Genomic DNA, 20,845 nt, shown 5'->3' with positions numbered 1-20,845 from the left:
CATCTGTTTATACAGAGGTCATTCTCTAATTATCATGCATTCATTAGAAAACAACAATAGAACCACCCATATTACTTCTGCTTCATAGGGCCTTTGTTAGATTTATTTCAACATTTAATTTTCTAGATCATACTTTTATGTGTAGAATTATAATCTAATAAACTCCCCTATTTTATAAAAACTTAGAGTAGCCCTTGCAGATAACATTATATTCTGAAAAAAAAAAAAATAATATAAGTCCAGGTCTTAATCTACACTAAAAAAAAAGAGAAAGATGCAAATTGACCACCACTTCGCGATGCCCACCAGCCAATCAGGAGTATGCAAATTAACCCAACAAAGATGGTGGGTTAATTTGCATATGCAGGCACCCAGCGGCCAGGGGCGGGGCAGCCGCTTGCGTGCGTGCCAGCACCAAGTGGCCTGGGTCCCCGGGACAGGCGTCCTCAGGAGCCAGGCTGCTCTGAGCCTGTAGGCCCTCGCGTAGGCCTGGAGCGGCCGGGGTCCGGGAACGCCCCTGGCCACTCTGGGCCTACATGTGCAGGCGCCGAGCAGCCGGGGGCGGGGTGGGAACATCCGCAACACGGTTTATGTTCCTGCCCTGTGGACACTTGCGTGCGCGCCAGAACCAAGTGGCCTGCGTCCCAGGAACAGGCATTCTTGGAAGCCAGGCCACTCTGAGCCTGTAGGCCTGCACGTAGGCCAGGAGCAGCTGGGGTCCTGAAATGGGCCTATGCATGCAGGTGCTGAGCGGCCGGGGGCAGGGCGGGAACATCCCCGGGACCCAGGTGCTCCAAGCCAGCACGTGTGCAAGCAGCCGGGGGGTGGGGCAGGAATGTCCCCGGCAGCGAGCAAGCAGACAGCAGACTGCGGGGCCCTGTTTGCCCCTGGTGGTGGCAGTGAGGGGCAAGCAGTCCCCTGCAGGGCCCCCACAGAGAGCAGACACCAGGGACCTGCTTGCTCCTGTGGCGGCAAGCCAGAGAGAAGACAGCAGGGCCCTGCTTGCCCCTGGCCCCAGCGGCAAAGGGCAAGCAGGCCCCCACAGAGAGCAGAACCAGGGCCTGCGGTGGCATCAAGCAGGCAGGTCCACAGAGAGCAGAGAACCACAGGGAGCAGGCCTAAGCCGTCAGTAGGACATCCCCTGAGGGCTCCCAGATTAGAGAGGGTGCAGGTCAGGTTGAGGGACTCACCCCTCCCCCCCCACCCCGTGCACAAATTTCGTGCACTGGGCCCCTAGTAAGTTATAATCATCAATATTAGAAAACAAATGGACTTTTACCACTAGAAATGAGAGAGAGAGAGAGAGAGAGAAGGAGAGAGAGAGGAGAAACTACAGTAAAAGTAAACAAAAAATGGTTAGGCAGAAACAAATCCTATTATCATACTTACAGTAAATATAAATGGATTAAACTCAATCAGAGAATAGAGACTCTCAAATAAGATTTTAAAAACAAGATGCAACAAAATTTTGTTCATAAAAGGTTCATTTAAAACCAATAGATACACAGGAAGGTTGAAAATAAAAGGACAGAAAATTATACACTAGGTAAAACAAACTTAAAAGAAAACTACGGCCGAAACCGGTTTGGCTCAGTGGATAGAGCGTCGGCCTGCGGACTGAAAGGTCCCGGGTTCGATTCCAGTCAAGGGCATGTACCTTGGTTGCGGGCACATCCCCAGTGGGAGGTGTGCAGGAGGCAGCTGATTGATGTTTCTCTCTCATCGATGTTTCTAGCTCTCTATCCCTCTCCCTTCCTCTCTGTGAAATATCAATAAAATATATTTAAAAAAAAAAAAAAAAAGAAAACTACGGTGTCGATATTATATCAATCAAGAGGGAAATTAAGAGAGAAAAAAAGGGCAAAGAAGGATACTTTAAAGTGCTTAAAGGAACTTAAGAAAGTATCATTATCATCAACATATATGCATCTCTCAGCCTTTCTTTAAAATATGCAAAACAACTACTGACAGATCTAGCAACACATGAGAAATGGATTAATCAATAATTGTAGACAGATATTAAACACACCCTAGAAACTGAATGAATATTCAAGGGAATCAGTAGATTAACTAATGAAAGAATTCTGCAAGTTTACTAGACACAAAATCAAATTATTAATTCAACAGTAACAAATTAAATACCGTTCACAATTTCAATAAAACTACATTTAGGACTTAACCTAATGAGGAATCTAGAAGACTTATAGAGAACATTTAGCGACTCAAATAAAGATGAGAAATTAGAAATATATATCAAGTTTGTGAAAAGGAAAAGATATTTTTTAAAATGCCAGTTTTCTTTAAAAAATCTGTAAATTTAATATAGACTCCAATTTAGTGCAGGCAGATTTGAGGGGAAATCTGACATACTGATGCTAAATTTATAATTAAAGATTTACTAGATATCAGAAAATAAAAACACAATAGTACTCTAGCAGGAAAAGAGGGCCCAACAATTCACTTGAGCATAAGCACTGCAGCGCAGCGACAGTGTGAATGAGCATGCTGGATGAAGATGAGTTACACCCCAGGCAGGTGGAGGGGATGGCACCAGATTTCATCACGCTACTCAGAATGGCATGTAACTTAAAACATGAATTGTTTATCTCTGGAATTTTCCATTTAATATTTTTGGACCATGGTTTACTGTGGGTAACCAAAACTTTGGACAACTGAAACTGTAGATGAGGAGGGAACTACTGTGTACAAATACTGAATTATAATGTTGTATAACTGATATCCTATATAATAATAGAGGAATATGCAAATTGTCCAGGACTCCGTAACGTCAGGACCGCTTAGCAGGCTGCGCACGCAGCATGCCCCAGTAAGGCTACTGAGGCTTTCATCTGTCCCTATCTATACCAAAGATGACAGGGTTCAAGGAGGAAGGGCTCCAGTTTCGTTTTCTCAGCACCCAGCTAGGAGGCCTCCCTGGGGCAGCTCTCCCCTCCGAGCCCTGTGCAGGATGGGCAGTCCAGCCCGGGAGCCCCAAGGGGAGGCAGAGCAAAGTGCTTTCCCTCCGGGACCCCGCTCTCCCTGGGAGTCCGGTGCAGAGGGCGCTCTCCCTGGGAACCCAGAAATCCGCCTCCCGGGGCGACTGCGCAGCAGCTGGCCAGGTGAGCCACAGAAAGGGGACCAACCCATGCAGATGTGTACTCTGGCAGAGGCCACTCAGCTGCCATAGTTGAAGTCGTCCTCGATGGAGGAGCAGGGGTAGCGGGAATCAGAGTCAGCCATGTCGGCAATTGAACCCCAGCTTCCCGCCGAATGACGTAGAGTACACAGACCTCAATGGTCCTTGGTCACTTCCTGAGCAGCAGTCAGCCCCGACCGGGGATCAAACCTAAAACCTAAGTAGGTGCCCTGACAGAATGGAACCCAAAACTTTGGTGTGGCAGAGGAGCTCCGGCCCACAGCAGGGGCCAGGACACGCCAGAGGGGTTTTGTTGAGGGGCCCTGACAGGCAGCTTGCAGCACAGTGGGTTAGAACCTCCTCCTGATACAGCAAGGTTGCGGGTTGGATCCCTGGTCAGGGAACAGACAAGAAGCAACCAAAGAGAGCATAATAAGTGGGACAACACACTGGTGTTTCTCTCGCTCCCTTCCTCTCTCTAAAATAATCAATCAATAAAAATTAAAATAAAAAATAAACCCTCTGGCTAACAGAGTTGCTAAAACAGTTGAAAGCGAAGTCCCATCCCTTCCCATTCATTCAACAAATACTTCATATGCTCCTTCAATAATCACACTGGGGATGAATGTTTATTTGTTTGTTTGTTTGTTTTGGTTACTCCTCACCTGAGGACATTTTTCCATTGATATTTTTTTTAGAGGGAGTGGAAGGGAGGGAGAAAGACAGAAACTAATGTGAGAGACATCAATTAGTTGCCTCTTGCTGAATCTCCAACCAGGGCCCAGGATTGAGCCTGCAACCCCGGTACGTGCCCTTGATCAGAATCCAACCCGGTACCCTTCAGTCCGCCTGCAGAAGCACCATCCACTGAACCAAACCAGCATTTTTTTTTCTTTTTAAGTCCTCCTCTAAGGATATGTTTTTTTCATTGATTCTAGAGAGAGAGGAAGGGAGAGGGAAAGAGAAACATTGATCAGTTGCTCAAGCAATCCGACAGGGATGGAACCCACAACCTGTGTATGTGCCCTCACCTGGAATAGAACCCATGACCCTTTGGTACATGGGAGGACACTCTAACTACTGATCCACACCGACCAGGGTCTGGAGGTAAACTTAAAAATTGTTTTTCAGATCTGCCCTGGCCAGGTGGCTCAATTGGTTGGAGTCTCAACCTGTACACCAAAGAATTTCCTGCTGGATTCTAGGTTAGGGCACATACTTAGGTTTAGGTTAGATTCCGGTAGGTCAGCAGGTGCAGAGGCAGCCTACCAGTATTTCTCTGTCACATGGATGTTTCTCTCTCTAAAAATCAATTTTAAAAATATCCTCAGGTGAGAATTAAAAATATAAATATTAAAGAATTTTCAGATCTAAAATTTTATTTGGTTCTTTTTTATTTTTATTTTTAAAATATATTTTATTGATTTTTTACAGAGAGGAAGGAAGAGGGATAGAGAATTAGAAATATCGATGAGAGAGAAACATTGATCAACTGCCTCCTGCACACTCCCTACTGGTTATGTGCCTGCAACCAAGGTACATGCCCTTGACCGGAATCGAACCTGGGAACCCTTGAGTCCACAGGCCAATGCTCTAGTCACTGAGCCAAACCAGTTAGGGCTGGTTCTTTTTTAAATTTTATTTTTCATTTACAGTTCACATTCAATATCCTATCCTATATAATAAAACCCTAATATGCAAATTGACCAAATGGTCACTATGAACTGACCACCAGGGGGCAGACGCCCAATGCAGGAGCTGCTCCCTGGTGGTCAGTGCGCTCCCACAGGGGGAGCGCCCCTCAGCCAGAAGCTGGGCTCACAGCTGGCAAGTGCAGCAGTAGTGCCAGGAGCCTCCACGGCAGCACTAAGGAGCAGCAAGCCGAGTGTAGGGAGCAGCATGCAGTTGGGCAGAAAGGAGCGAGGGGTCCTGGACTTTGAGAGGGATGTCCGCCTGCCGGCAGGCAGACATCCCCTGAGGGGTCACGGACTGTAAGAGGGCACAGGCCAGGCTGAGGGACCCCCTCATCCCTAGTGCATGAATTTTGTGCACTGAGCCTCTAATACAGCCGTGGGCAAACTACGGCCCGTGGGCCGGATCCGGCCCGTTCGGCTGTTCTATCCGGCCCACGGAGCCGAAAGAGCGGAGGGTTCTCTTGCTCTCCCCTCCGCTCCTTTACTTTGAATTTATATTAGTTCACACAAACACTCCATCCATGCTTTTGTTCTGGCCCTCCGGTCCAGTTTAAGAACCCATTGTGGCCCTCGAGTCAAAAAGTTTGCCCACCCCTGCTCTAACATATATATATATATACACACACACACACACACATATCCACATATATATGTGTGTGTGTGTATAGTATATCAATTTTACCACAAAAAAAAACTAAACCACAAAAATAAGAAAAGAAGAAAGAACCTAATGAAACAGAATAGAAATATTAGTAACAAACCAATTAGGAAAGGATGGATTATTTAGTAGATAATAATTAGAGAATTGGCTTTTTATAAGGATGAAAAACATAACTGGGTTATAGCAAAACCACAATTGACATCCCCTCCCCCACAAAACTGTTCTAATATGTTAAAATCTAAATGTGAAAGATATAATAAAATTATAGCTAATAGAGAAAAACAGAAAATTTCTCAGGCCCCACCCCACACTTACCAAATCAAAAACTCAGGGTGGAGTCTAGCCATCTGTTTGTTTTTCTAAATTTTTATTGTTGAAAGTATGACATATGTCCCCTTTTTCCACCATTGTCCTCTTCTAGTCCACCCTTATCCCTCTACCCCCAGTCTTTACCACCCTATTGTCTGAGTCCATGGGTTATGCATATATGCATACAAGTTCTTTGGTTGATCTCGTCTCCCCCGAATTCCCTCTGAGATTCGACAGTCTGTTCCATGCTTCTATGTCTCTGGATCTATTTTGTTCATCAGTTTATTTTGTTCATTAGATTCCACATATGAGTGAGATCATGTGATACTTGTCCCTCTCTGACTGGCTTATTTTGCTTAATATATTACTCTCCAGGTCCCTCCATGATGTCTCAAAGGGTAAGAGATCCTCCTTTTTTACTGCTGCATAGTACTCCATGATGTAAATGTACCATGGCTTTTTTATCCACTCATCTACTGATGGGCACTTGGGCTGTTCCCAGATCTTAGCTATTATAAATTATACTGCTGCTATGAAAATAGGAATATGCATACATTCTTTCTGATGGGTGTTTTGGATTCCTTAGGATATATTCCTAGAAGTGGGATCACTAGGTCAAATGGCAGTTCCATATTTAATTTTTTGAGGAAACGCTATACTGTTTTCCATAGTGACTGTACCAGTCTGCATTCCCACCAGCAGTGTACTAAGGTTCCATTTTCTCCACATCCTCGCCAACACTGTCATTTGTTGATGGTAGCCATTCTAACAGGTGTGAGGTGATACCTCCTTGTCATTTTAATTTGCATCTCTGATGATCAGTGACTGTGCATATTTTCATGTCTCTTGGCCATCTGTATGTCCACTTTGGAGAGTGTCTATTTAGGTGCTTTGCCCATTTTCCTATTGGACTGTCTTCCTTTTGTTAAGTTGTATGAGTTACTTATATATTTTGGATATTAACCCTTTATCAGATGAATCATTGCCAATTATGTTCTCCCATACAGTGGGTTCCCTTTTCATTTTGTTGATTGTTTTCTTTTTATTTTGATGTAGTCCCAATTTGTTTATTTTCTCCTTAAGTTTCCCTTGCCCTAGGACAGGTACCTATAAACATATTGCTACGAGAGATGTCTGAGATTTTGCTGCCTACGGTTTCTTCTAGGATTTTTATGGTTTCATGACTTACATTTAAGTCTTTTATCCATTTTGAGTTTATTCTTGTGTATGGTGTAAGTTGGTGTCTAGTTTCATTTTGCATGTATCTGTTCAATTCTCCCAACACCATTTATTGAAGAGACTGTCTTGACTCCATTGTATGCTCTTGCCTCCTGTGTCAAATATTAATTGAGCGTAATGGCTTGGGTTGATTTCTGGGGTCTCTACTCTGATCCATTGATCAATATGCCTGCTCTTGTGCCAGTAACAGTGGCTTTGTAGTGTAACCTGGTATCTGGTATTTTGATCCCTTCTTTGTTCTTCTTTCTCAAGATTGCTGCAGCTATTTGAGGTCTTTTTATGGTTCCATATAAATTTTTAAAGTATTTGTTCTAGATCTGTGAAATATGCCGTTGGTATTTTAATAAGGATTGTGTTGAATCTATAGATTGTTTTGGGTAGTATGGACACTTTAATTATGTTAATTCTACCAATCCATGAATACAGTATATTCTTTCACTTGTTTATATCTTCCTCTCTCTCTTTTTTCCATGTTCTGTAGTTTTCCAAGTACAAGTATTTTACCTCCTTGGTTAAGTTTATTCCTAAGTATCTTAATTTTTTTGTTGCATTGGTAAATGGGATTTTTTTTTAGTTTCTCTTTTTGAAAGTTCATTATTGGTATATAAAAAATGCCATCAATTTCTGGGTGTTAATTTTGTATCCTGCTACATTGCCGAGTTCATTTAATATATCAAGCAATTTTTTTGGTGGAGTCTTTAGGGTTTTCTATGTACAATATCATGTCATCTTATATAATAAAAGGGTAATATGCAAATAGACTGAATAGCAGAACAACCGAAAAACCAATCAAAGCGTAATATGCTAATGATACGCTAACGCTGCTCAACTGCTCGCTATGACGTGCACTGACCACCAAGGGGCAGTCAACTGGTCAACCAGTCGCTATGATGTGCACTGACCACCAGGGAGCAGTTGACTGGTCAACCAGTCGCTATGATGTGCACTGACCACCAGGGGGCAGATGCTCCAACTGGTAGGTTAGCTTGCTGTTGGGGTCCAGCTAATCGGGACTGGGCAAGATGGGCCGGACACGCCCTGGAGCCCTCCCGTGGTCCCTTCCCAGCTCAATCGTGCACCAATGGGGTCCCTCGGCCTGGCTTGCACACTCTTGCAATCTGGGACCCCTAGGGGGATATCGGAGAACCAGTTTCAGCCCTATCCCACAGGCCACTCCCCTTGGGAGGGCGCCAGATGCAGGGCTCATGGCTGGCGAGCACTGCTGCAGCAGCGCGAGTCTCTCCCAATTGGGGACTGATAGGGCGTGAGCCTGCGGCAGGCACAGTGGGCCTGGATGAGCAGGAGCGGCAGGTAGGAGCTGCAGGTGGCATTGGATTGCGGGTTTTGGCCCGATCCTTGCAGACCACCCAGAGGGACCCCACCCATGCACAAATTCGTGCACCAGGCCTCTAGTCTACAAATAAATGAGAGTTTTACTTCCTCCTTTCCTTAGCCATCTGTTTTAATCACTGGCAGGATGATTCTGTTACACATCCAAGTTTGAGAACTAGTAATCTAAGCAAACATTCAGCACCTTAGGCAGTACCATCTTCTAAGCCTTCAGAATTTCTTGTTCCTACAGCAATTTTTGTCATATTATTCATAAGTCACTAAATGAGTTATCTGTATACAGTTCACCCACTAGACTGTAAGTCTCTGGTGGGAAGGAACTATTGCATTATGATCATAGTACTTAACACAGTATCTCCCATACTGCAATAATGATCAATATGTTCAATGCCACCCATTTTTATATTCCCACCTTTCTGTAAATATTTTTAAAAATTAAATGTTTTTATTGTCTTAACTCTTAAAAAATATAATTTGTATTGATTTTAGAGAGGGAGAGACAAGGAGAGAGAGATAGAAACAGCAATGATAAGAGAGAATCAGTGATCAGTTGCCTCCTGAATGCCCTCCACTGGGGACTGAACCCACAACCTGCGTATGTGCCCTGACCAGGAATCAAACCATGACCTCCTGGTTCATGGGTTGACATTCAACCACTGAGTCACACTGGCTGGACTGTCTTAACTCTTTTCAAGCTGGTTTGTCATCCATTTCCTCTATGTTATTTACAGTATGCTACTGAATTACAAATAGGCATATAGTAGTGACACACTGTACTGTGACACCCACATTCAAATTGGTAGAGTTTTATAGTACAGAAAAGGCAATGCTAAGTGTTACTGAAATATGAACTCTTATTATGTGCAAAGTTTTACTAAATTGTTAAAAAGGCCAAAATTGGAATCCAGCAGCAACATTTGCAAAATAGAAATTTTTTTTCCATTTTGGTGTTTTAAAGCATATTTACCTGAGGTGTGACTGTGCTGTCAATCAGATTCTCGGTTAGAGATAAAAGCAAGGCATCAAATTCATCTGTAGCATCCTATGGAGACAAAATATATATAGTTAATAAATGACCCACTAATCAGACTACTTTTTTCTTATCCTCTCAATTTATCATTCTGACCAAGGCCTGATTGGTGTTAACCTTTAAACAAACAGGGACATTCAGGAATCACGCTTATTAGTGTTTCCACTTTTGCTAGGAGGGGAACCTAGACTATAATCAGAATTTTAAGAAGCTAGGCATTATGTGAATTTGCAGATTAGCTATTCCTTCTGGTGAGACAAAATTTGGGTAGGGTTAAGACTGTTCTGGTTCCTTTTTTTTTTTTTTTTTAAATCTTCACTTGAGGATATGTTTTTCATTGATGTGAGGAAGGGAGGGAGGGAGAGCGAGAGCGACACCCATCAGTTGCCTCATGCACACGCCCCAACATAGGATGGAATCCACAACCTGGGCAATGTGCCCTGACCTGGAATTGAACCCACAACCCTAAGGTGCATGGGGTGATGCTCTAACAACTGAGCAGCACTGGCCAGGGTTGTTCTGGCTCTTAGACTAGACTAGAAAGTTTAACACAGAAGAAAGATGAGTAAAGGAGATGCCTGAATTCCAAACGCTTCTTTATCCAGATATATGAAAACTTCACTATTTTTGGAAGAGGACAGTATGAACTTCCCCATAAATGTTAATTAACACTTTTTGTTTAATTAGTATTTGAAGCACTTTATGGAACACACAGTTCTGTACTGTAGAGTGTGTGTGTATGTGCATGCATGTGTGTGTATGTGTGCACATGCATGTGTGTGTAGGGGGGGCAGGAAGAACTTTAAAAGTACAAAAGACAAAAATTCCAATCTGGAAATAAGAGAAATAAGTATCTAATGTGTAGTACATAACAAAAAAGGCCCTTCATTTATACAATTCTATTTCTATCTACCTGCTTTCAGGCCAACTTTAATTACACACGTGAAGAAATTATTCTCTCTCTTCTTAGGTCTCCCTCCTCCTATTTTACCCATCCCATCCTCTGGCCTGGGTGAGTGCCCCAAAACAGCTTGTGCATGTCTCTACCACAGGCATTAACATTCTCTCTCCCTTTCTATAATTCTGACCGAGGCCTGATTGCTGTTAACTATGTTTCAATCTATTTTAATTTCCAAAGCCTAGCATGCTGTCTAGTGTATATTATATATGCAATAAATCTTTGAACTAAATGTCCTGTTCCAAAAATCTCAGGTTCCGCTAACAATTTTCAATCATCAAAGATGTCAATGTATCTTTTTAGAATTTCAATTAGCAGAAAGAAAGATAAGATCCTGGTTGTTTGTTCATTTAACTCAAAAGTCTGAAAAGTTATACACCCAAATATTAACTACACTGTTTTGGGGCAGTGGGAATACATGTGATTTCTAATTTTTTCTTTTCTGAAATATTTGAGAAATTAGTATAATAAATATGCTTATGTAATAGAAGAGCAAAATGATAAATGCTATTTTTGAGAATTTTTCATTTAACTTGCAAATTAAAACATTCACTGGGCAATGAACTAGGTTTCATTGTTTTCTAAACTGGTAAGGGTGTGGCAAGAGGGTATGGGAATGGCAGGAGCTGTGATGCGCTGGCCACACTGCAACACAATGACACAAATTATTTCAGAAAGTTTATTTCAATGAATAGTTAGTGCCTACTATGTGCCAGGTACAGTTTGAGACACTAAGGAAGCATAGCCAGCACCCAAAAAAGCAAAAATACAAAGACCACCCCAAACCAAAAATACCAACAAATAACACAAAAACTGGAGAAAAATCCCTGAGATCCTCTTGTGAGGGATTTGACAATAGGATTCTTCCTAGAGAATTCAGGCTCAGTGCTTTTCTCATAGCTTGAGTTCTGGTGTGAATCAGAATCACCAGATGCCCATGGCTGTACTACAGGATTCAACTCAGTATGGTATTTGGGAAAACCTTTAAAAGATTAAAGATATTGTTACCTTTAGAACAGAACCATTTCCTGCAGGTGTGCTGTGCGCTGGAGCAAGGGAATCTTCAGGGAGGGGCACATTATTCTCACTTACTACAGCCCTGGAAAGAAAATACAAATTCACATCATGGAGGTCTGTCTGAGCATGGGCAGTGTTTTCAAAGAAAGGCCTTGGGAAAGAAGTGTAACAAATTCATGTGGGAGAAGAAGAAATTACAACTTGTGAGGAGCATGACAGAAATCCAGGTCACACTCATATGCTTTTATGAAACCCTTTCCCACCCACCACATAACAGTTTCAAATCCAGGTCAGACTCACTCACAGATGGATCAAAATTGTGGGCTACTTTGCTTCCCTCCTAAGTCTCACTGAAGGACAGAAAAGATTATCTTGAGAAGAAAAGCAGATACACAAAAATGATAGATCAATAGATTACTTTTTTAAAAGCTGTTATCAAAGACATGAATGAGAAGCTCAGTGGAACAGAAATCGTACAGAATACCTGAGATATGGGAGAACAGTCAGGAACCATGAGAAGCCCCCATGTGAGGACACAGGCTGGAGAGCTCTGCTGAAAAAGAAGCAACATCTAGAATGCACCAGGCATTACAACAGGACCACCCAGGTGAGAGGATGCCAGAAAAATGTTACCAGGAGGCCCGGCAGTAATGACAAGCAGGTCTAACCCCAGATGAGAACAAGAATAGGAGCAGTCTTACAGATGGCTCAACACCAGGGAGAAAGGGGGAAATGTACAGCCAAAGGTCATCTTCCACTAAGCTAACACCTCCAGCAGGAAATCCCAGCCCTCTCCAGTATCACTGAAACGTGTGCAAGCGACAGGAGCAGTTCTGTCCAATCCTGCAAGGAGACTGGGAAAAACAAGAGATAGACCCTAGACTGGAAAAGTCAGATGTAATTTCTGAAGTGAAAGCTAGGATGGTTGCAGCCACAACACTGAGGCAAATAGAGGCAAAGAGATGAAAAGAAATAAGGAACAGTTGTGAGAAAGAGAGAAGTGATCAGAATATTTCAACTAATGGATAGTGGATATTCAAAAAATAATGGCTTATGATTTTCTGAACTGAAAAAAAGACATATATCTTCAAATTGAAAGACCACCTTGAATACTAACAAAAAAAAAACACCTATTCTTAGGTATACAGTAATGAAAATGCAGAACCTCAAGAATGAACAGTAAAACCTGAAAGTTACCAGAGAGAAAAATAGCTTTGTATTTCAGAAAGAAGAAACAGTTCAGACAAAAGGAGTTAATATGAGAAACAGTGAGTATTAAAAGAAGCAATACTTTACAATGAATTCTCCCAACACTTTAGCAAAAGATTGGTCCTGGATAGCTTACACTGCTGCCCAACACAGAAGGAAGCACATGTAAAGCTTCTGCATCCATTCTGCTCAGCATGTGTCATGACCTAGCAATTCCACTCCTAAGCATACACCCTAAAGCAGTGGTCCACCAACCTTTAAGGCCTCATGGACCACCAATGGTCCATGGACCACCGGTTGGCAACTGATGCCCTAAAGAATCCTCACAGCACATGTGTATACGGAGGAGCACACACAATGTTAACTTGGAACAAGCATTTGCCCATTAATAAAGAATGAGTGCCTTCAAATCAACGCAGGAGAGAGAGAACTACATAACCAGACACCCAGAGAAGAGAGACCATGGGGAGACAAAGAAACACCCCGCATATGAAAGAAAAGCAGGCATCACCAGAAAAGGAAGTAAACAAAATAGAGGCAAGTAACCTTCCAGAGAAAGAATTCAGAGAAATGGTCATAAGGTGGCTGAAAAGAATGGAAGACAAATTCGACAATATGAGCAAGAACCAAGAGGAAATGAAGAAGAACCAAGAAGAAATGAAAAATGACATCGCTGCTGTAAAGAACTCAATAGAAAGCATCAAGAGTAGACTAGAAGAAGCAGAGGACCTCATCAGTGAGCTAGAAGACAAGATGGGAAAAAATACCCAAGTAGAGCAACTTCTAGAAAAAAAAGTTAAAAGGCAGGAGGAGAGCCTAAGGGAACTTTGGGACAACACGAAACAAAACAACATCCGCATAATAGGGGTTCCAGAAAAAAAGGAAGCTGAGCAAGGAATAGAAAACCTCTTTGAAGAAATAATGACAGAAAATTTCCCTGATATAGGGAAGAAAAAACCCACACAAATCCAAGAAGCTCACAGAGTCCCAAGCAAAATGAACCCCAAAAGACTGACGCCAAGGCACATTATAAAGAATGAATAGGGTGTGCTTGACTCATGTAATGGCAGTTAATATGAAGGACCCATAAATAATTTTTAAATACAAATATGTCAAAACAAAAACCACTGAATTGTACACTTTACCTACTTTATTCTTTTTAAGTATTACATATGTCCCCTGAATTGTACACTTTAAATGGGTGAATTGCATGGTATCCTAATAATAAAAGCCCAGGGTTGTAACTTGTAACAACCGATCACAACCAAAGGGTGACCAACTGGAAGTCAGTGCTGGGTTGCCGTGGCGACCTTGACAGCCGCTGCCACATGCTGTGGGCTCGACTGATCGGCTCCCCCAGCCCATAAGAGACTGGCAAACTGCAACTGGTGGAAAGCAGTGAGCCCAAGCCGAGCCACCCTGCGATCACGGGGCCAACAGGCCAGGCCCAGCCACCCCTTGATCACGGGGCAAAGAGATCAGGCCCAGCCACCCCGGGATCACAGGGTGAACAGGCCAGGCCGAGCCGCCCTGCGATTTGGGGCAAACAGGCCAGGCCTAGCCGCCCCGCGATCACAAGGTGAAGAGCCCAGGCTGAGCTGCCCCACGATCATGGGGCAAACAGGCCAGGTCCAGCTGCCCCGCGATCACGGGGTCACGAGGCGAACAGGCCAGGTCCAGCCTGACCAAGCTGCCCGCAATCCCAGGTGAAGAAGCCGCTCCACTGACCAACCTGCGCTAGGGACCTACTTGGGCGCGCGGAGTCTGGGGCCTCTAGCCTGCAGCCATGGGAAGTCTCCCTCTCCCCAGAGTTAGGAGCACCAGCCCAGGTCTACCCAGCAGCCTGGTCCTGACTGCGGGGGTGAGTTCCTGCAGGCTGGGGTTTGATCCCCACACATTAGCAGTAGGAGACCAGTGCCTTTGTTATTGCTGTGTGTCCAGATTTTAATTGGACAAATGTCCGGCGTCCCGGGCACCAGCTTAGCAAAATCTTTTAGGAGGAGAATTCTTTCTGGGTTTCCTCAAATTCCCTCAGCCCCTAATCACCCCTCTGTAAAGGCGCAGAACAAGTGAGGCCCCTTAAATAAAAATCAGAGGTCTCCAGCAACGGTGGGCCTCTCTCATCACAGTCATTTGGACTGGATGGCATTTGAGTATTTATCTAGGCACCATGACAGAGAAACACAAGCTCAAGTCAGGATCTCTGCCCTTAAAACATTCACAATCTTATTAGAGCCAGTAGATGATAAAAGCGCAGTAATAACATCAGAATGTAAGGCAACAATACAGAGAGGAACAGAGGCAATTGCTAGGATGATTTTCCAATAATTAGTACAAAGAGTATGTGCTATGAATTAAATAAAAAAAATATGTGTGGAAGTAGCTGCTTCATGAGTATGGCATCCCTTCCTATTCTAAAGGAAGCTGAGTTCCACGTGAACTGTGTACTATGCTATGATATCTGAAGCACAGGACAAGGGAGGCCCTAAGTGTACTATGCTTTGATATTAGAGTCATTCTTTATTGTTCAATATGATTTATTTCTGTACTAGAGGCCCGGTGCACGAAATTCGTGCACGGGAAGGGGGGTCCCTCAGCCCAGCCTGCACCCTCTCCAATCTGGGACCCCTTGAGGAATGATCACCCCCTAAGCACCCCCTAATAACTCCCCTGATCACCCCCTAATCACTCCCCTGCCAGCCTGATTGATGCCTAACTGCTCCCTGCCAGCCTGTTTGCCCCTAACTGCCTTCCCCTGCAGGCCTGGTCACCCCTAACTGCCCTCCCCAGCAGGCTTGATTGCCCCCAACTGTCCTCCCTTGCAGGCCTTGTCCCTTCCAACTGCCCTCCCTTGCAGGCCTAGTTCCTCCCAACTTCCCTCCCCTGCTGGCCATATCTTGTGGTGGCCATCTTGTGTCCACATGGGGGCAGGAACTTTGACCACATGGGGGCAGCCATCTTGTGTGTTGGAGTGATGGTCAATCTGCATATTACTCTTTTATTAGATAGAATAGAGGCCTGGTGCATGGTTGGGGGCCAGCTGGTTTGCCCTGAAGGGTGTCTCGGATCAGGGTGGGGGTTCCCCTGGCGGGTGGGGTGGCCTGGGCGAGGGGCCTGTGGTGGTTTGCAGGCCGGCCACGCCCCCCGGAGACCCAAGCGGAGGCCCTGGTATCTGGGGTTTATTTATCTTCTACAATTGAAACTTTGTAGCCTGGAGCGGAGCCAAGCCTTCTGCTCACTCCGTGGCGGCAGCCATTTCTGTTGGGATTTATGTATCTTCTATAATTGAAACTTTGTAGCCTTAAGCGGAGGCCAAAGCAGGCCAGGGCTACAGAAGCTTGGCTTCCTCCATCGCCGCGGGCAGCCCTAACCTCCTTCTCTCTCCAGCTCCATGCTGCCGCCATTTCTGTTGGCATTTATCTTCTATAATTGAAACTTTGTAGCATTGAGTGGAGGCCTAGGCCGGCAAGGGCAGGCAGAAAGCTTGGCTTCCTCCATTGCCAGGGAAACCCAAGCCTCCCTCCTGCTCTCTGTGGCTGCAGCCATCTTGGTTGGGTTTATTTGCATATTCCCTCCTGATTGGCTGGTGGGCGTGGCTGGTGGGCATGGCTTGTGGGTGTAGCGGAGGTACGGTCAATTTGCATATTACACTTTTATTAGATAGGATGCCTCAGTTTTGTAATAGTTAAATTACTAGAATAATACATCTTGCTATAAAATACTACTAGAAGATCAAATGATCAGGTGACATTTATTGTTATTTTCTATAAATGAACACAATCTCTGGTATGCTAAAGTGATAGGTAGGAATATTCAGGGAGAAACCAAGATGGCGGCATAGGTAAACACCTAAACTGCTGCCTCGCACAACAATTTCAAAACTACAGCTAAAAGACAGAACGGACAGCATCCAGAACCATAGGAAAGCTGGCTGAGTGGAAATTCTACAACTAGAAGGAAAGAGAGGGGCACACGGAGACTCAGAGGAGCTGCAAAAGGCTGAGGTATGGAGACAAGCGCGTGGAGAGGACGGGCGACTGAGTGCCTGGCTAGCTTTCTCTAGCGGGAGAGAGACGGACGCTCCCGACTGCACTGAACCCCAGTTCTGACTGCACTGAACCCCAGTTCTGGGTGAGACCCTGGGGTCCCAGACTCATACAGGGGGAGTCTGGACTGTCGGGAAAAGAGAGGAGCGCACGGAAACTCAGGGGAGCCGCGAAAGGCAGAGGTCTGGAGGTGCACAGAGAGGACTGACTACTGAGTGTGCCGCTGGCTTTCTCTAGCGGGAGGAAGGCGGAAGCTCCCGACTGCACTGAACTCCAGTTCCAGGTGAGAATCTGGGAATCCTGATTCATTGGGGGAGAAAACTGGACTGTCTGGCAGCAGGTGAAACTTGAGAGCAGCTTTCTCTCAGAGGTGCTTGTGGCAATTACCAAGGGACACTGAGACACAGGGGCCTCAAAGGGCAGGGCTGATGGGAAGCCAAGGCTGTCTGCTCAGCCTTGAGACTCCACCCCATCCAAGCTGAGCACAGAGGCTTTTGCAATTTTGCAAGTCTTGTCTCATAAGAGTGTCTCCAGCACAGAAGTTCTCCCGGTGCAGATACAGCTGGTCCTCACAGCCAGTTGGCCTGGAGGTCAATTCCTCCCAGTGATACCAACAATCAAGACTTAACTACAACAAGGCTGTACACACAGTCCACAAAGGGGTGCACTAAGAGTGTCCACCTCAGGTAACTGGGAACGCTGAGCCACTGGGCCATATAGGACACCTAGCACACAAAGCTACTCTACCAACTCAGGGAAGCAGCAAAAATGCGGAGACAAAGAAACAGATCACAAACGAAAGACATGGAGGAAAGCAAACGACTGGGTATAGAGTTCAAAACCATGGTTATAAAGTTTTTCAAGAATTTCCTAGAAAAGGCCGATAAATTTAGCAAGACCCTCGAGGATATGAAAAAGGACCAACTACAAATTAAAGATACACTGACTGAAATAAAAAATATTATACAGACCTAACAGCAGACTAGAGGAATGCAAGAATCAAGTCAAAGATTTGAAATACAAAGAAGCAAAAAACACTCAACCAGAAAAGCAAAAAGAAAAAAGAATCCAAAAATTAGAAGATAGTGTAAGGAGCCTCTGGGACAACTTCAAGCGTACCAACATCCGAATTATGGGGGTGCCAGAAGAAGAGAGAGAGCAAGATACTGAAAACCTATTTGAAGAAATAATGACCAAAAACTTCCCCCACCTGGTGAAAGAAATAGACTTACAAGTCCAGGAAGAGCATAGAACCCCAAACAAAAGGAATCCAAAGAGGACCACACCAAGACACATCATTAGCAAAATGCCAAGAGCAAAAGATAAAGAGAGAATCTTAAAAGCAGCAAGAGAAAAACAGTTACCTACAAGGGAGCACCCTTACAACTGTCAGCTGATTTCTCAACAGAAACTATGCAGGCCAGACGGGAGTGCCAAGAAATATTCAAAGTGATGAATAGCAAGAAGCTACAACCAAGATTACTCTACCCAGCAAAGCTATCATTCAGAATTGAAGGGCAGATAAAGAGCTTCACAGATAAGAAAAAGCTAAAGGAGTTCATCAATACCAAACCAGTATTATATAAAAGGCTAAAAGGTACTCTTTAAGAAGAGGAAGAAGAAGAAAAAGGTAAAGATAAAAATTATGAACAACAAATACATATCTATCAACAAGTGAATCTAAAAATCAAGTGAATAAAAAAATCTGATGAACAGAATAAACTGGTGAATATAATAGAATCAGGGGCATAGAAAGGGAGTGGACTGACAATTCTCTGGGGGAAAGGGGTGTGGGGGGTGCAGGAAGAGACTGGACAAAAATCGTATACCTATGGATGAGGACAGTGGAGGGGGGAGGTAAGGGTAAAGGGTAGGGTGGGAACCAGGTGGAGGGGAGCTATGGGGGGAAAAAAGAGGTACAAATGTAATAATCTGAACAATAAAGATTTATTAAATTTAAAAATAAAATAAAATATAATGAGCATTTTCCAATGTTCAGCATTATTTTTTTAAAAAAATATTCAGATAGGGAGACCTATAGGCTTGATTACAAGTGAGGCTTACTATCACAACCCAATTTTATTGCTTAAAAAAAAGTAGGGAGCCAACTAGAAACTGAACCAAATATAAGCCCTTGAAGGGCAAATGTAAATTGGATAAGCTTCACTATTACAAGAGCAAGAAGAAAAAATTCAGATGCAAGAATGAAAACCACATTGCATTCACTCTAAGCAGCTGTTAAAGAAAAAGAATGATATACTATGAAAATACTTAATACAGATGATAAAGACATTTGTTCAAAGAGGATTTCCTAGAGTAGGTGATATTTCAGTTAATTTTTTTAAATGTGAAGAGGTTAGCTCAGGGGTGGGCAAACTTTTTGACTCGAGGGCCACAATGGGTTCTTAAACTGGACCAGAGGGCCGGAACAAAAGCATGGATGGAGTGTTTGTGTGAACTAATATAAATTCAAAGTAAACATCATTACATAAAAGGGTACGGTCTTTTTTTTTATATATTTCAATAGTTTTATTCATTTTAAACATTTTAACAAGAAGAATGTAAACACTAATTATTATAATTTGAAACTTCAAAAAATGGAGGAATCATAGCACAATAACATACCTTATATTGAAGATGGCAAAGGCAAAATAAAATTGCCTAACTAAGGAAAGGTACAAAAGCCTTTCAAATTAAACTTAAACATAATAAAATAATTTAAAACTAAAACAAATAGAAAAGAACAAAATGTGTAAACAGTAAATTAAACATTTTCTTTAGTGCAACTTCCAAATTATGCCCGGGACGTAGATGTAGATGGCAATGTAGACTGGGTTGAAAGGTTTTTGGTCTTTAAAACATCAACTTCAGTGGGAACAGTGTTGTTGGTCTCCATTTTAGCTAATGCTCTGATACTGTGCTCTCCAGGGGCGTGTCTCCCTACATCACCACGATAACGTGTCTACGCATTCCCTGGGTGATGTCGGGGGACGCATCCGCGGGCATTACAAGGAGCCTCTGGAAGATTGAGAGGTTGTTCCTTCTACTGAATGGGCGGATATAAATCTGCCCACTTAGAAGAAGGAGCTGCGGCCGTGTTTCCCGACGTTGCCATGTTAACACTGCTGCTGGTGAAGGAGCGGAGGGGAGAGCAAGAGAACCCTCTGCTCTTTCGGCTCCGCGGGCCGGATAGAACAGCCGAATGGGCTGGATCCGGCCTGCGGGCCGTAGTTTGCCCACGGCTGGGTTAGCTAGATAAGAAAAAGGTGTAAGGGTCCCAAATTGCAGAGGGTGTAGGCAGGGCTGAGGGACACCCCCTCCAGTACGAATTTCGTGCACCGGGCCTCTAGTTTTTTATATTTGCTAAAGCTGTTACTAAAGAATTAATGACCTGAATAGACATTTCTTCAAAGAAGGAAAGATGTTAACATCTTTAGTCCTTAGAAAAATGAAAATCAAAACCTCAATGAGACACCACTTCATACTCACTGGGATGAGTATATTTTTTAAAATGAAGAATATTAAGAATTGACAAAGCTATGGAGAAACTGGAACTTTCATACCTTGCTGGTGGGAATGAAACATGTTGGAGCTATTTTGGAAGACAGTTTGGCAGTTCCTCAAAAAGTGAGACATAGAGTATCATGTACTCAGCAATACCCCTCCTGGGTATGTATTAAAGAGAACTGAAAGCATGACTACAAAAATTCTTATATGTGAATGTCCATAGCAGCTTTATTCATAATAGACAAAAATGGAAACATCATAAATGTCCATCAGTTGATACATGGATAAATCAAATGTGGTCTATCGATAAAATGGAATATTATCTTATATAATAAAAGCCTAAGACTCAATTCAACCAAACGGTGAAATGACTGCTGGAATGACCAGTCACTATGATGTGCACTGACCAACAGGGGGGCAGACACTCAACACAGGAGCTGCCCCCAGCTGACAGGCCGGTCAAGGTGGGTGCCAGCGGAGGTCCCCCTGTTCGCCCCGCTGGTTGCCCCACAGATTGGCCCTGATTGCCAGCCAGGCCTAGGCACCCTACCCGTGCACGAATTTTATGCACTGGACCTCTAGTTCAGCCATAAAAAAGGATGAAGTACTAATACGTATTATAATATGGATGATCCTCTTACTAGTAAGTGAAAGAAGCCAGGTACAAAAGGCCACATATTATACACTTC

The 20,845-nt window shown here is 43.7% G+C and overlaps 1 protein-coding gene across 3 annotated transcripts in view; it reads right to left on the bottom strand.

Moving 5' to 3' along the window:
• Window positions 1–20,845, bottom strand: part of EPB41L5 (erythrocyte membrane protein band 4.1 like 5) — a 186,326-nt gene that overhangs the window by 9,917 nt on the left and 155,564 nt on the right. For all 3 annotated transcript variants that reach the window (XM_080671033.1, XM_080671035.1, XM_080671034.1), the window contains exons 21-22: window positions 11,386–11,476; window positions 9,357–9,431 (exon numbers count right to left, since the gene is read on the bottom strand). In XM_080671033.1, the coding sequence (XP_080527159.1) occupies window positions 9,357–9,431; window positions 11,386–11,476 (166 nt within the window). The remainder of the gene's footprint in view (window positions 1–9,356; window positions 9,432–11,385; window positions 11,477–20,845) is intronic.

Source organism: Plecotus auritus, assembly GCF_963455305.1.
Source record: "Plecotus auritus genome assembly, chromosome: 5".
In the NCBI taxonomy this organism is placed as follows: Eukaryota; Metazoa; Chordata; class Mammalia; order Chiroptera; family Vespertilionidae; genus Plecotus; species Plecotus auritus.
This window is presented reverse-complemented; position numbering and strand designations above follow the sequence as displayed.